This window comes from Hylobates moloch, unplaced genomic scaffold (genome assembly GCF_009828535.3).
Source record: "Hylobates moloch isolate HMO894 unplaced genomic scaffold, HMol_V3 SCAFFOLD_5, whole genome shotgun sequence".
Classification (NCBI taxonomy): domain Eukaryota; kingdom Metazoa; phylum Chordata; class Mammalia; order Primates; family Hylobatidae; genus Hylobates; species Hylobates moloch.
The window spans coordinates 104,935,620-104,949,026 of record NW_026652280.1 but is presented as its reverse complement, the minus strand read 5'-3'; the positions used below and the strand labels follow the sequence as shown (position 1 = coordinate 104,949,026).

Genomic DNA, 13,407 nt, shown 5'->3' with positions numbered 1-13,407 from the left:
CACCTCCCATCTAATCCCCACCCCCGGAAGGCCAATGGAGAATCAGCGCGGGCGGAGCTGCTCGACCTGCTGGGAGTTGTAGTCGCCTTCCGAGGCCTTGACTTCGTCCTGGGAGTGGCTCGAGCCGGTTAATGGGGGTGGGCCGGGAATGGACCAGTCGAGACACCGATTCCTGGGTTCGGTTGCGCCTCCGTCGCTGTTTCCTTTCGTCACTTTGTGGGGAAAAGTGGTAGCAATCATACCTCTTCTTGAAGGGCTGCAGAGGGGGTAGATCCTGTTTGAATCTAAGGGACAAATACAAAGAGAGCACAGGATGGGGCGCAGGGAGATAGGGACGGGTATTGTTCTTACTTGAATGAGAGGAAATGGGCTAGAGCTGCTGCCTAAGGGATGAAGATTACATTAAAAAGTAGGAGCTCTTCGGACAGACTAGTATAATAAACATGTAATACAGTAGATCGCTAATGAAGCCTTCATCTGTAATGACAAGAGAATCGGAGAGAAGCAAAAGGAGCCTGGAGAGAAATGTTAGGAAGGCATTTTGAAAGAGTCCGGGAGTTTAAAAGCAATTAGAGCGATGGGGTTGAAGGAAAACGACACCCCCACCCCACCCCCACCCCAAGTTCCTTTTATGTCATACTTCCTCTATTTATTTTCTGAAAAATGAACCTCAGTGGTGTGTTTTCCTCAGGCTGGGGAGAGGGGTTGTATATTAGAGTGAATGAAAGTTAAAGTAGGCTGGGCGCGGTGGCTCATCCCTGTAATCCCAGCACTTTGGGAGGCCAGGAGTTTGAGACCAGCCTGGCCAACATGGCGAAACCCCACCTCTACTAAAAATACAAAAATTAGCCGGGGGTGGTGGCGCGCGCCTGTAATCCCAGCTACCCGGGAGGCTGAGGGGCAAATATAGCTTCAACCGGAGAGGCAGAGGTGGCAGTGAGCTGAGATTGCGCTCCTGCACTATAGCCTGGGCAACGGAGTTAGGTTCTGTCTCAAAGAAAAAGAAAGTTAAAGTAGGAGAGGAGGGTATTGTAATCTCATTTGGATGGGGAAAGTTTAGTCCTTAGGGAAGATGTTAGGCAAAGGAATCTGAGGATGGAAAAGAGGAAAGGAATCTAGAATATTGTTTTTGAAAGCATAATCAAAGTACCAAAAAAAAACCCCACAGAAATTGTTTAAAGATAACCAAACTTCCTTTCCTTCCTGGAAGTGATTTATGATTTAATCCATATGTGCACACTCACATACGTGTTTTACATGTCTTCCAGGAAATTCTGGAAAAGAGCTGAGGAATAGATTGTATAGATTTACATGGAGGCTGGTCATAGTGGCTCATGCCTGTAATCCCAGCACTTTCAGAGGCCAAGGCGGCTGGATCACTTGAGGTCAGGAGTTTGAGACTAGCCTGGCCAGCATGGTGAAACCCCGTCTCTACTAAAAACACAAAAAATTAGCCAGGCGTGGTGGTGCGCACCTGTAGTCCCAGCTACTCAGGAGGCTGAGCCACAAGAATAGCTTGAACCTGGGAGGTGGAAGTTACAGTGAGCTGAGATCCCACCACAGCACTCCAACCTGGGCGACAGAGCAAGACTCTGTCTCCGAAAAAAAAGAAAGAAAAGATTTACATGGAAAGTCACCAGGTAGATTATTCCCTAATAAGATTAAGAGGGTAGTGGGGCGCAGTGGCTCACGCCTGTAATCCCAGCACTTTGGGAGGCCAAGGCAGACAGCTCACGAGGTCAGGAGATCGAGACCATCCTGGCTAACACGATGAAACCCCGTCTCTACTAAAAATACAAAAAATTAGCCGGGCGTCGTGGCATGTGCCTGTAGTCCCAGCTACTCAGGAGGCTGAGGCAGGAGAATGGCGTGAACCCAGGAGGCGGAGCTTGCAGTGAGCTGAGATCGTGCCACTGCACTCCAGCCTGGGCAACAGAGTGAGACTCCGTCTCAAAAAAAAAAAAAAAGATTAAGAGGGTAGCATTATCATGGCCTGTGTTCAAGACTCCAGTATGTCCCGCTTCTGAGCCCAGCAGGCAGAGTAAGGTGGATAGGAATGAGACAATTCTCATGTCTTTTTTTTTTGAGATGGAGTGTCACTCTGTTGCCCAGACTGGAGTACAATGGTGCTATCTTGGCTCACTGCAACCTCTGCCTCCCGGGTTCAAGTGATTCTCCTGCCTCAGCCTCCCTAGTATCTGGGATTACTGGCACCTGCCACCACGCCCAGCTAATTTTTGTATTTTTAGTAGAGACAAGGTTTCACCATGTTGGCCAGGCCGATCTCCTGACCTCAGGTGATCTGTCCGCCTAGGCCTCCCAAAGTGCTGGGATTACAGGCATGAGCCACCATGGCCAGCTTCATCTCTCCATTGACCTGTTAACACGGCATCTTCTGACCATTGACAGGAGGCTGTAAACCTATCTTGTTCATGGGTGGTTCCACAGACACTTGCATAGTGCCTGACTCATAGTACATGTTGAGCAGATACTTATTAACTTCCCTTAAGAACAAAGCAAAACTGTCTTTTCTTATTCCCTTGCCTGTAAGCTCTCAATTGCCTATCAGACTAGGCCTAGCACCCTGTGTCTAGCACATATGTTGCTAAGGGTTTCTGAATTGAATGAACATGGGAAACATAAAAGCAGAGGAAAGGATAAAAACTCTACTCCTGTAGGACTGAATGAAGGGAACACACCAAGTGACTGAATGTGGGAGGGAAGGTGTGGCACCTGTAGCAGGGAAAGAGACTATCTGCTTTCTCCCTTCTTCCAACCTGCATCCTGGAAGTAGAGAAGGAGATGAGGTGAGGCCAGGCACGGTGGCTCACGCCTGTAATCCCAGCACTTTGGGAGGCCGAGACAGGTGGACGATCTGAGGCCAGGAGTTCGAGACCAGCCTGGGCCAACATGGTGAAACCCCATCTCTACTAAAAATACAAAACTTAGCTGGGCATGGTGGCACATGCCTGTAGTCCCTGCTACTGGGGAGGCTGAGGCAAGAGAATCACTGGAACCCAGGAGGCGGAGGTTGCAGTGAGCCGAGATTGCACCACTCCACTCCAACCTGGGTAACAAAGCAAGACTCTGTCTCAAAAAAAAAACAAAGAGGTGAGGTTAGGTCAGTTTTACCAGAGAGGAAATAACTGACCGTGGCTGAGAGACTTTTAGCTGAAGCCATGCAGCAGGTGCTTTAAGTCAGACAATGATGGGTAAATATTGTTCCTATTCTCTATAGCTCCAGACAGACAGAAGGGACTCTTTTCAGTCTAGAAAAATGCTCACCCCTTCCTCAGAACATTTCCACTGTGATGAAAAGAGACTGATGAAGCCTCAGAGAGAAAGGCAACTCTGGGTGGTGATGGTAAGTCAGAGACAGTGAGAGGGAGGGTGAACTTTTTATGAGGCCTTGGAGGAAGGAAGGAAAGCCGGGAGAGGGGAAACTTCTTGGTAGGCTTATTTTTTATTTTTATTTTGGTGGTGACAGTGGGAGTCCTGAATGGATCTAATCTAGGGCAGGGGGAGCTTAAGAAACATGTTTGCATCAAAACCCCCTTTTGCCTCTCAATCTGGGCAGCTCTGGCTGGGGACCGGCAGCAACTAGAGATCTAGTCAGTCAGCCAGTAGGCGGGGAGTTCTGCCCCCTGGGAGGAGAAGAGTTGCTGCAGCTCCTTCCCTGCTTTGGAGGAGGAGGGGAGGCGGGGTAAGTTTGGTGGGAAACTCTGTAATTTCCTTTTTTACTTTCACAGCAATAGTGCAGAATCCAGAATGGATGTTCTCTTTGTAGCCATCCTTGCTGTGCCACTTATCCTAGGTAAGTCCACTCCTCTCTCTGAGCTTTTATGCCAGGTCTTCTACCATGAATTGGGTGGGAGAAAAAAAATGAGGAGTGGGTGAGAGGTACATTTCAATGGGGAGCGACAGAGTTTTCTCATCGTGCTGGGGTCCGGTGTTGAGGGCAGAATGGAGATCTGGAAGGCAGAGCCAGGAAAGGGGGAAAAAAGCAGAGTCCTGTCAAAGGAGGATAGAGCTCCAGACACAAGGAGGCCCTAGCAACACTGAGCTCAGTTCTCCATCACCACGGAAGTTGAACAAGATGAGAGGGGCTAAAGTAAGGGTGAAAGAGGGATTATTGGAAGGTATCACAGTCTGAAGCTAGTAGTTAGGGTATCTCCTTTCTCAGAGAATTGGAGAAAAAAACCTGCTATTAGTAAAGACACAGAAGTGGGGTGACCTTTAGGATAGTGGAAAACTGGCTGTCTTCAGGGACAGGGTCCCAAGAGTAGCTTGGCTCCTTCCCTCCTTTGTTCCCCAGTCTGCCAGGTGTGTCTCATTGTTTCCTTTTCCTCTAGATTCTTGTGTCATTAGCTTGGAGTTGAAGGGAAAGCATTCAAGGAGCTCAGGGAAGTGTTTAGCAGGAGGCCTGGAGTTCTTGATCCAGTCATATCAAAGCCACATATTTTTAGTTCTGAAAGGGAAGAAAAACTAACGGAGATGGGTCATTTAGTCCAGCTGACTCATTTTAAGAAAGCGGATGTTAAGTGGATTGTTCAGGGTTATTCTGTTAGCAGTGAAGGTGGGACTAAAGCTCAAATCCAAAGCCTAAGGGTGTATGTTAGTTATTGTGAGAGATACTGGTAAGAACTCTCACAAATACAGTAAGATCTGGAGCATTCTAAATAGAAGATTTGGCGTTTTTAATTCCTGGTCTCTACTTTTCCTACCTTTTTTAGGTCTAGTTCTCCCTTTTGGTTTATAGTAAGTGAAGGGGACTGTTTTCTGTTTTAGGAGTTCCTGGATTGAAAGGGCACGGAGTAACAGGCCTCATTACAGATATGGATCCCAGAAGACTGAGAGGAGGGTAGAGGTGCACAGGCAGGAAAGGAGTATGACTATTGGAGGAGAGAGAGAGAGAGAGAGAGAGAGAGAGAGGAAAAAAAAGTAAGAGCAAGAAAGCTAGGAGTGCTGAAGTCAACTCCAGGTGTCCTTTTGTTAGTAAGGTGTTCCAGATGTCCCTTGACCTCTAGTCCTTGTCCCCATAGGACAAGAATATGAGGATGAAGAAAGACTGGGAGAGGATGAATATTATCAGGTGGTCTATTATTATACAGTCACCCCCAGTTATGGTGAGTACATGAAAGGCTCTTGCTCTTAGCCAACTGGAGAGAGGCTTCAGGATATTTAGTTCTGAGACTTTGCTCTTCACTTTGAAGCAGAGCAACGGGGTCAGAGAAAAATCTGGCTATGAACAAAACTTATCAAGACTCATGATGGGGCCGGGCGTGGTGGCTCACACCTGTAATCCCAGCACTTTGGGTGGCTGAGGTGGGCAGATCACGAGGTCAGGAGATGGAGACCATCCTGGCTAACACAGTGAAACCCTGTCTCTACTAAAAATACAAAAAATTAGCCGGGCATGGTGGTGGGTGCCTGTATTCCCAGCTACTCGGGAGGCTGAGGCAGGAGAATGGCGTGAACCCGGGAGGTGGAGGTTGCAGTGAGCCGAGATCGTGCCACTGCACTCCAGCCTGGGCGACAGAGCAAGACTCCATCTCAAAAAAAAAAAAAAAAAAAGAAAGAAAAAGACTTATGATGAGCTGGGCGCGGTGACTCACGCCTGTAATCCCAGCACTTTGGGAGGCTGAGGCGGGTGGATCACCTGAGGTCAGGAGTTCGAGACCAGCCTGGCCAACATGGTGAAACCGTGTCTCTAGTAAAAATACAAAAATTAGCTGGGCATGGTGGCACCTGCCTGTAGTCCCAGTTATTCAGGAGGCTGAGGCAGGAGAATCGCTTGAACCTGGGAGGCGGAGGTTGTGGTGAGCCGAGATCATGCCACTGCACTCCAGCCTGGGTGACAGAGTGAGACTCCGTCTCAAAAAAAAAAAAAAACGACTCATGATGTTATTTTTCCAAATAGTGATTTTTAGATGGGAGGATTGCTTGAGCCCAGGAGTTCAAGACCAGCCTGGACATCACAGCAAGACCTTGATTCTATAGAAAAAAAAATTTTTTTTTTTAGACCAAGTCTCGCTCTGTCACCCAGGCTAGAGTGCAATGGCACAATCTCAGCTCACTGCAACCTCTGCCTCTCGGGTTCCAGCTATTCTCTTGCCTCAGCCTCCTAGGTAGCTGGGACTACAGGCGTGTGCTACCATGCCCGGCTAATTTTGTATCTTTAGTAGAGACGAGGTGTCACCATGTTGGCCAGGCTGGTCTTGAACTCCTGACCTCATGATCCACCCACCTCGGCCTCCCAAACTGCTGGGATTACAGGCTTGAGCCACCGTGCCCGGCCAAAAATTTTTTTTTTAATTAGCTGGGCATGGTGGCACATGGCTGTAGTCCCAGCTACTCAGGAGGCTGAGGCGGGAGGATCACTTGAGCTCAGGAGCTGGAGGTGGCAGTGAGTTATGACTGAACCAACTGTACTCCAGCCTGTTAACAGAGTGAGACCCTGACTCTAAACAAAGAAGAACTTGAAAATTTTTCAAATTTGTAAATTATTTTAGATACCTAGATTGAAAATATAAATGCATACACAGTCATTTTTAACATTAGTTAAATAAAATTGGATTATACCAATAAATGTTACAACTTAAGTTAAACTATTCTGAGCAATTTCTTCCCTTTTCATTTCCAGATGTAGAGTTACGTTTTTCTTTAATTATTACTGATTTTCTTTCTCCTCTGCAGATGACTTTAGTGCAGATTTCACCATTGATTACTCCATATTTGAGTCAGAGGACAGGCTGGTGAGTGAACTCTACATCTAAAAGGGTTAGGATAAGTAACAATTAAAAAGAAACTGGCCAGGCGCAGTGGCTCACGCCTATAATCCCAGCACTTTGGGAGGCCAAGGTGAGTGGATCATTTGAGGTCAAGAGTTTGAGATCAGCCTGGCCAACATGGTGAAACCCCATCTCTACTAAAAATACAATAACATTAGTTGGACATGGTAGCATATGCCTATAATCCCAGCTACTCAGAAGGCTGAGGTAGGAGAATCACTTAAATCCGGGAGATGGAGGACACAGTGAGCCAAGATCGTTCCACTGCACTCCAGCCTGGGCGACAGATCCAGACTTCATCTCAAAAAAAAAAAAGAAAAGAAAAGAAACTGGGCAATGTTGAAATGTATCTGATTAACAAGAATAAAAATGAGTTTGATGAGGAGAAACTAAGTAGCAGGCCCAAAACAGATTTGTTAACCTATCTGGGGAGGAGAAAAAAGCCAGAACTTTATAAATGGTCCTCAGTAAGTTTGCTAAGACACTGAGGAGGAGCATCAAGGGACTTTTGAATGAGATGGGTACAAATCTATGCAAGCATAGGGTAGGGAGGAATCCCTGAGCTTAAGTCTTTGGGCTGGGTGGAGGTGGTGAAGGGGGGAGAACTTTAAATAGAGAATCTATGAAGATGTTGGATGGAAAAACTGATAACTCTGTGTTCCCCAAATCCTACTGAGGGTAGAACAGGTTGGATAAGGACGTAACAGAAGCAGTAGGGACTACCATTAGTCTTGAAACAGCACGTGCAGACCATCCGAAGCCTGTAACTGTGAAACCAGTAACAACGGAACCTGTGAGTTGATTGGGGATTGGGGGCTGGGGGAGACAGGACATCCCTAGTGACGTGGGATAAATAGAGGGCTGGAATACCAAGCTTTGGTGGATGGGGGAACCAAATAATTAGTACTTCAATGCAGGTATTCATCTCAACTTGGCCATGTTTCACTAACATTTAATACTAACTCTGTATACAGAACACTGGGAAGATATGGTACAGTTAAATTTCAGTTCAGTAGTATTCAATATGTATGTAATCTATGCCTAAGGCTGCTAAGGTAACTGATGCTGATAAAAAAGAAATCTATGATGTCACTGTCCTCAAGGAATTTATAAAATTCAAGTTTACATTTATGAAACACTTAGAACAAAATGAAAAGGTATGTTACAATGTTAAATTATATATAAATTTGAAAGCAGAAGATACTGGCCGTGCTTTAGCCAGTGTAAGAAGAGAGATTAGTACGGGCTAGAGTTGTCTAAAAAGCTTTCAAGAGGCATTTGTGCTTGAGATACACCTTGAAGAATAGATGAGCTTTTGATTGGTGGGTAGTTATGGAAGGACAGAAGCAATTAGGAGGAAGAATAGTTATTCCAAGAGTGAAAGAGGCCAGGTGCGGCGGCTTATGCCTGTAATCCCAGCACTTTGGGGAGGCCAAGGTGGTCGGATCACTTGAGGTCAGCAGTTCAAGGCTAGTTCAGTGGCCAACATGGTGGAACTCCCCCATCTCTACTAAAAATACAAAAGTTAGCCAGGCGTGGTGGTGCGTGCCTGTAATCCCAGCTACTCGGGAAGCTGAGGCATGAGAATCACTTGAACCCGGGAGGCAGAGGTTGCAGTGAGCCGAGATCACGCCACTCCACTCCAGCCTGGGCGACAGAGTAAGACTCTATCTAAAAAAAAAAAAAAAAAAAAAGAGTGAAAGAGCTGCATAGGAGGGGGGAATAGAACAAGCATAATATGTTTAGCAAATAGGGTATGACTGAAGGAGAGGGTATATGGAAGGGAACAGTGGGAATTATGAAAAATATAAAGTTTACAAGGCTCCTAATATTTGCTTGGTAATTTCACATGTGGCAACATAGGGGCAAATTTCAGAGTCTCAGGTGTCAGGCTGAAGTCTGGACTCATAATCAACAAGGAGCCTAGTAAGTTCTTCATTATGGTGAAAACACGATGAAAAGCAATATTTTAGAAAAACCGGCCAGGTGTGGTGGCTCACGACTGTAATCCCAGCACTTTGGGAGGCCGAAGTGAGCTCATCACCTGAAGTCGGGAGTTCAAGACCAGCCTGAGCAACACGGAGAAACCCCGTCTATAGTTAAAAATACAGAATTAGCTGGGTGTGGTGGTGCATGCCTGTAATCCCAGGTACTTGGGAGGCTGAGGCAGGAAAATCGCCTGAACCTGGGAGACGGAGGTTGCAGTGAGCCGAAATCGCGCCATCGCACTCCAGTCTGGGCAACAAGAGTGAAACTCCATCTAGGCCAGGCGCGGTGGCTCACGCTTGTAATCCCAGCACTTTGGGAGGCCGAGGCGGGCGGATAATGAGGTCAGGAGATCGAGACCACGGTGAAACCCCGTCTCTACTAAAAATATAAACAAATTAGCCGGGCGCGGTGGCGGGCGCCTGTAGTCCCAGCTACTCGGAGAGGCTGAGGCAGGAGAATGGCGTGAACCCGGGAGGTGGAGCTTGCAGTGAGCCGAGATCGCGCCACTGCACTCCAGCCTGGGCGACAGAGCGAGACTCTGTCTCAAAAAAAAAAAAAAAAAAAAAAAAAAAAAGAGTGAAACTCCATCTCAAAAAAAGAAAAAAGAAAAACTACTCATCAGTTTGTATGCAGGACGTAAATAATTTAGTGGAAAGCAACTCATGAGATTTGCGTTGTTCCAGAAACAATCTGTACTCTGGCATTATGAATGGAGAGGAGAAAAATAAATATTATGAAGAAAATACCTTGCTTGAGTGATAATTTTATATGAGGTATAAATGAGGAGTGAGTTAAAATAACTCATGGGTTTTTTTGTTTTTTTTTTTTTTTTTTTTGAGACAGAGTCTCGCTCTGTCACCCAGGCTGGAGTGCAGTGGCGCGATCTCAGCTCACTGCAAGCTCCGCCTCCCGGGTTCACGCCATTCTCCTGCCTCAGCCTCTCTGAGTAGCTGGGACTACAGGCGCCCGCCACCACGCCCAGCTAATTTTTTTTGTATTTTTAGTAAAGACGGGGTTTCACCATGGTCTCGATCTCCTGACCTCGTGATCCGCCCGCCTCGGCCTCCCAAAGTGCTGGGATTACAAGCGTGAGCCACCGTGCCCGGCCAACTCATGGGTTTTAAACATGGATGTCTGGGAAAATGGTTGACCAAAGTGGGAACTATGGGAGGCCAGAGTGGTTTAGGACAGAAGTTATTAATTTGGTAATGGCCAAGCTGAGTTTATGGTGACAGCCCTATGAGGGTGTCCTAAAGGTCACTGAACTAGATCAGGGCTAGAGTTCTAAGTGCAAAGTCAGAGATATGAAAGTAAATGAGCTCAACAGAGCCAGTACACACAAGCTCAGAAGGCCAGTGACTGTGCATGCAGTGAATGGCAGGAAGAGAAATTAATGAATGGAATGGAGAAGGATTTGACTGGAGAAGTAGGCAGATAGCCAAGTTTGTATTATAGAGTCTAGAAGAGAAAGTTTAATATAATCCATCAAAAGCTACCAAGAGGCCAAGGAGAAGGAGGTCAGTGGTAACTCTCAAGAAAGTAGTTTTAAATGAGTGCTTGGAGAAAAGCTAGATTTTTGTAGAGTTAAAGAGAGAGCACATTATGAGGAAAGGGAGGTGAGTACAGACCAACCATCTAAAAAATCTGGTAATGAAAAAGAGAAGCAACAGCTGGAAAGGGGAATAGGACCAAAGAGCAGCCTGCACACAGCTGAGCACAGATGAAAGAAGCCAGTAAGAATGGAAGCAAAAGATTGACAATAAGGGCAGTTAATTCTTTTTGAAGTATACAGTAGGCCAGGCGAGGTGGCTCACACCTGTAATCCCAGCACTTTGGGAGCTGAGGTGGGCGGATCACCTGAGGTCAGGAGTTTGAGACCAGCCTGGCCAACATGGCAAAACCCCATCTCTACTAAAAATACAAAAATTAGCCAGGCGTGGTGGCGGGTGCCTGTAATCCCAGCTACTTGGGAGGCAGGCAGGAGAAGTGCTTGAACCCTGGACGTGGAGGTTACAGTGAGCTGAGATTGCACCACTGCATTCCAGCCTGGTGATAGAGCAAGACTCTGTCTCAAAAAATAGTAATAAATAAACAAATAAATAAAATATATAATAGACTCTCTTTAGATTGTAAATTCCTTGAGGACAGGAATTTTGTCTTATTCATATTTATGTCCCTCTCTATAGCACCTAGCACAGTGACTAGTATAGTATAATGCACATAATAGATAAAAAATAGAAATAATTGAATTGAATTGGCCTCCCTGGTATGGTCAGGGATAGCTGAAAGGCACAGAAGAAAGGACTCCTTGCAGTGATGGGGAAGGATGGATCTTTCTCTAAGCCCAAAGGAAAGGAAGACAGAGGTTGTTGTAAAGAGGTGGCAGTCCTTCTGGAGGGGGACAGAGAAGTGGTAGGAGGAATGACACCAGCCTACTGTGTGGGGATGTCTGTATTTTAGCAGAGTCCAGATCTGAATGATGCCGTGTCCAGTTTGCGAAGTCCTATTCCCCTCCTCCTGTCGTGTGCCTTTGTTCAGGCAGGGATGTATTTCATGTAGAAGGTAAGAGTGCAGCCACTGGCTTTGGGGGAGTCTGTAAAATAATATTTTTTAACTTCCCACACTAAACCGAAGTAATTCTTACCAGTATCTCTAGCTAGTGTTTCCAGCCTGGTCAATCATCAGCCACTGAAGGAAGAGATTCAGGCATGGTGGCTCATCCCTATAATCCCGGCACTTTGGGATGCTGAGGTGGGAGGATCGCCTGAACTCAGGAGTTCCAGACCAGGCTGAGCAACATAGTTTGAGACCAGGCTGAGCAACAGACCTTGTCTCTACAAAAAAATTAAAAATAAACAAATAAATAACTCCTCTACAAGAGGTTAAAAAAATTAAAAATAAAAATTAGTTGGGTGTGGTAGCACAGGCCTGCAGTCCCAGCTATTGGGGGGGTTGGGGTGGAAGGATCCCTTAAGCCCAGAAATCGGAGGCTGCAGTGAGCCATGATCTGGCCACTGCACTGTTGCCACTGGGCAACAGAGTGAGACTCTGTCTCAAAAAATAACAAGTAAAATGAAAGAAGAGGGATCACCTTTAGAAAAATCTTCTTATTCAGTCTTAAAGAAGTTTAGGAGATGCTGAGGCAGACTTTTGTGATGAGTCATTAATTTTTCTTAACTAAGAGGACTTCAGGATCTCCTAGAGCAGGTAGATGAGGGGGTTGGGGGAAATACCTAGATGATGTGGTTGGGGGAATACTTCTCCAAGCTTCCAATATGTCTGGAACAATCAAAGCTAGTTCCAGCCTGGCCATGTTTCAAGTCATGGCAAATGCCAGAGGGCGAAGTGGGTGGTTCTTACAACCTGGTAGAGTCAAGAGGCAAAGTTCAGAGGCAGAACGGGTGGCGGTTCTCTGATGCATGGCAGGGCGGGGGGAGAGAAGGGAAGAGAAAGCTGTATTATAGGAAAAGAATTTTTAAATTGGGATGCTAAATAACCATCGAGCACAGAGAGATTCAGCAGGAGGTGAAAGGACTGTGGAGGAGAGGGGTACACACACATCTTTCCCAGGAGCTATCACAGAGCAATCCCAGCTCAGAATATCTGGGGAGTTTCCATACAGTGTGGGGGGCATGAAGGGGTTTCTCGGGTCTCCTGACTCTCTTTATTTTCTCTCTTTCTCTGCTTTTTTAGGTGGGAGAAGGCTGCTATGACTCTTTAGATGGGAGTTTGGCAAGAGGAAATTGGAAGATAAAATAAATAATAAGTGAAATAATCTGGTTACCATCTACTCTTTCATGAGTCTGTTCTAAAGTCACAACTAAAGAGAGCGCCAGGATTTAGAGGCAGCAAGCATAGATTGGAAGGGGAGTTGGGTGACAATTGAATTAGAGGGCATTATGGACTGAATAACCTGCAGTTTGGAGAAGACTGGAGAAGGGCACCCACAGACAACAGGTTTATTCGCAGTCCATATTGGTAATTCTCTTGTTTTATTTTATTAAGTATGGTGTTGAAACAGTGTGCTTGGGGAAACGAGGTTGAGGTTTTAGAATCTTTTTTTCTTTTTGTAAGAATAAGCACATTGTTAAAACATAAGGTAAAATATCAAAAACTACTTAGAATAGATTTAAAATATTCACACCTACCCACCCCCACCCACACCTCTGTCCAACAATGTGCCTTTTGCAGTTGGTAATTATGGCAGGAAAAAACTCACTTAAATTTTTTTTTTAATTCGCTATCCTTGGGACCCTAATCAGAATTGGGCTGCCCCCTTGCGGTCTCTCCGACGTCCTATCTTCAACCAGCTCACAGTCCCTGGGCCCTGCTCTTCTCTCCATTGTACTCTCAAAATGCAAGGCGCAACGACAATAGTAACGTCCCAGTTACTTCTGAGACTCTCTAAACTCTGGACTTGCCTCCCTCCCCTCCTTCAAAGTCTTTCGAATCTTCTCCAGGGGACAAATGAAGGGACTGAAGCTGGACAAAACCATAACCTAGGAGATCAGGGACCTACCCCGTTCTGTTCCCTGTGAATCATATAATTCAGGACGCCGGGCCCGAGAAGCCTGGAAAAAAAAGTCAGGAAAAACTGAGTTTCGTTTTGACCTCTAGCGTCGTGGCG

At 46.1% G+C, this 13,407-nt stretch overlaps 1 protein-coding gene across 3 annotated transcripts; it reads left to right on the top strand.

Annotated features, from left to right (window-relative positions):
* The first annotated feature begins 13 nt into the window (after positions 1–13).
* CUNH1orf54 (chromosome unknown C1orf54 homolog) lies at positions 14–12,563 on the top strand. Of its 3 annotated transcripts, none has more exons than XM_032154814.2 (8): positions 14–176; positions 3,239–3,364; positions 3,750–3,814; positions 5,043–5,126; positions 6,697–6,755; positions 7,474–7,584; positions 11,241–11,342; positions 12,474–12,563. In XM_032154814.2, the coding sequence occupies exons 3-7, from the start codon at positions 3,769–3,771 to the stop codon at positions 11,337–11,339; spliced, it is 399 nt and encodes a 132-aa protein (XP_032010705.1). In that variant the 5' UTR covers positions 14–176; positions 3,239–3,364; positions 3,750–3,768; the 3' UTR covers positions 11,340–11,342; positions 12,474–12,563. The 3 variants fall into 3 exon arrangements, with proteins under 3 accessions (XP_032010705.1, XP_058295328.1, XP_032010707.1); XM_058439345.1 differs by having other exon boundaries at positions 22–127; XM_032154816.2 differs by having other exon boundaries at positions 32–176; positions 11,244–11,342.
* Positions 12,564–13,407: the final 844 nt, after the last annotated feature.

Excerpts from the sequence above, each read along its gene's own strand:
- CUNH1orf54 (XM_032154814.2), top strand. The coding sequence starts at position 3,769 with ATGGATGTTCTCTTTGTAGCCATCCTTGCTGTGCCACTTATCCTAG. Across the intron at positions 3,815-5,042 it reads TGCTGTGCCACTTATCCTAG|GACAAGAATATGAGGATGAA; the intron begins GTAAGTCCACTC and ends TTGTCCCCATAG. Across the intron at positions 5,127-6,696 it reads TACAGTCACCCCCAGTTATG|ATGACTTTAGTGCAGATTTC; the intron begins GTGAGTACATGA and ends TCTCCTCTGCAG.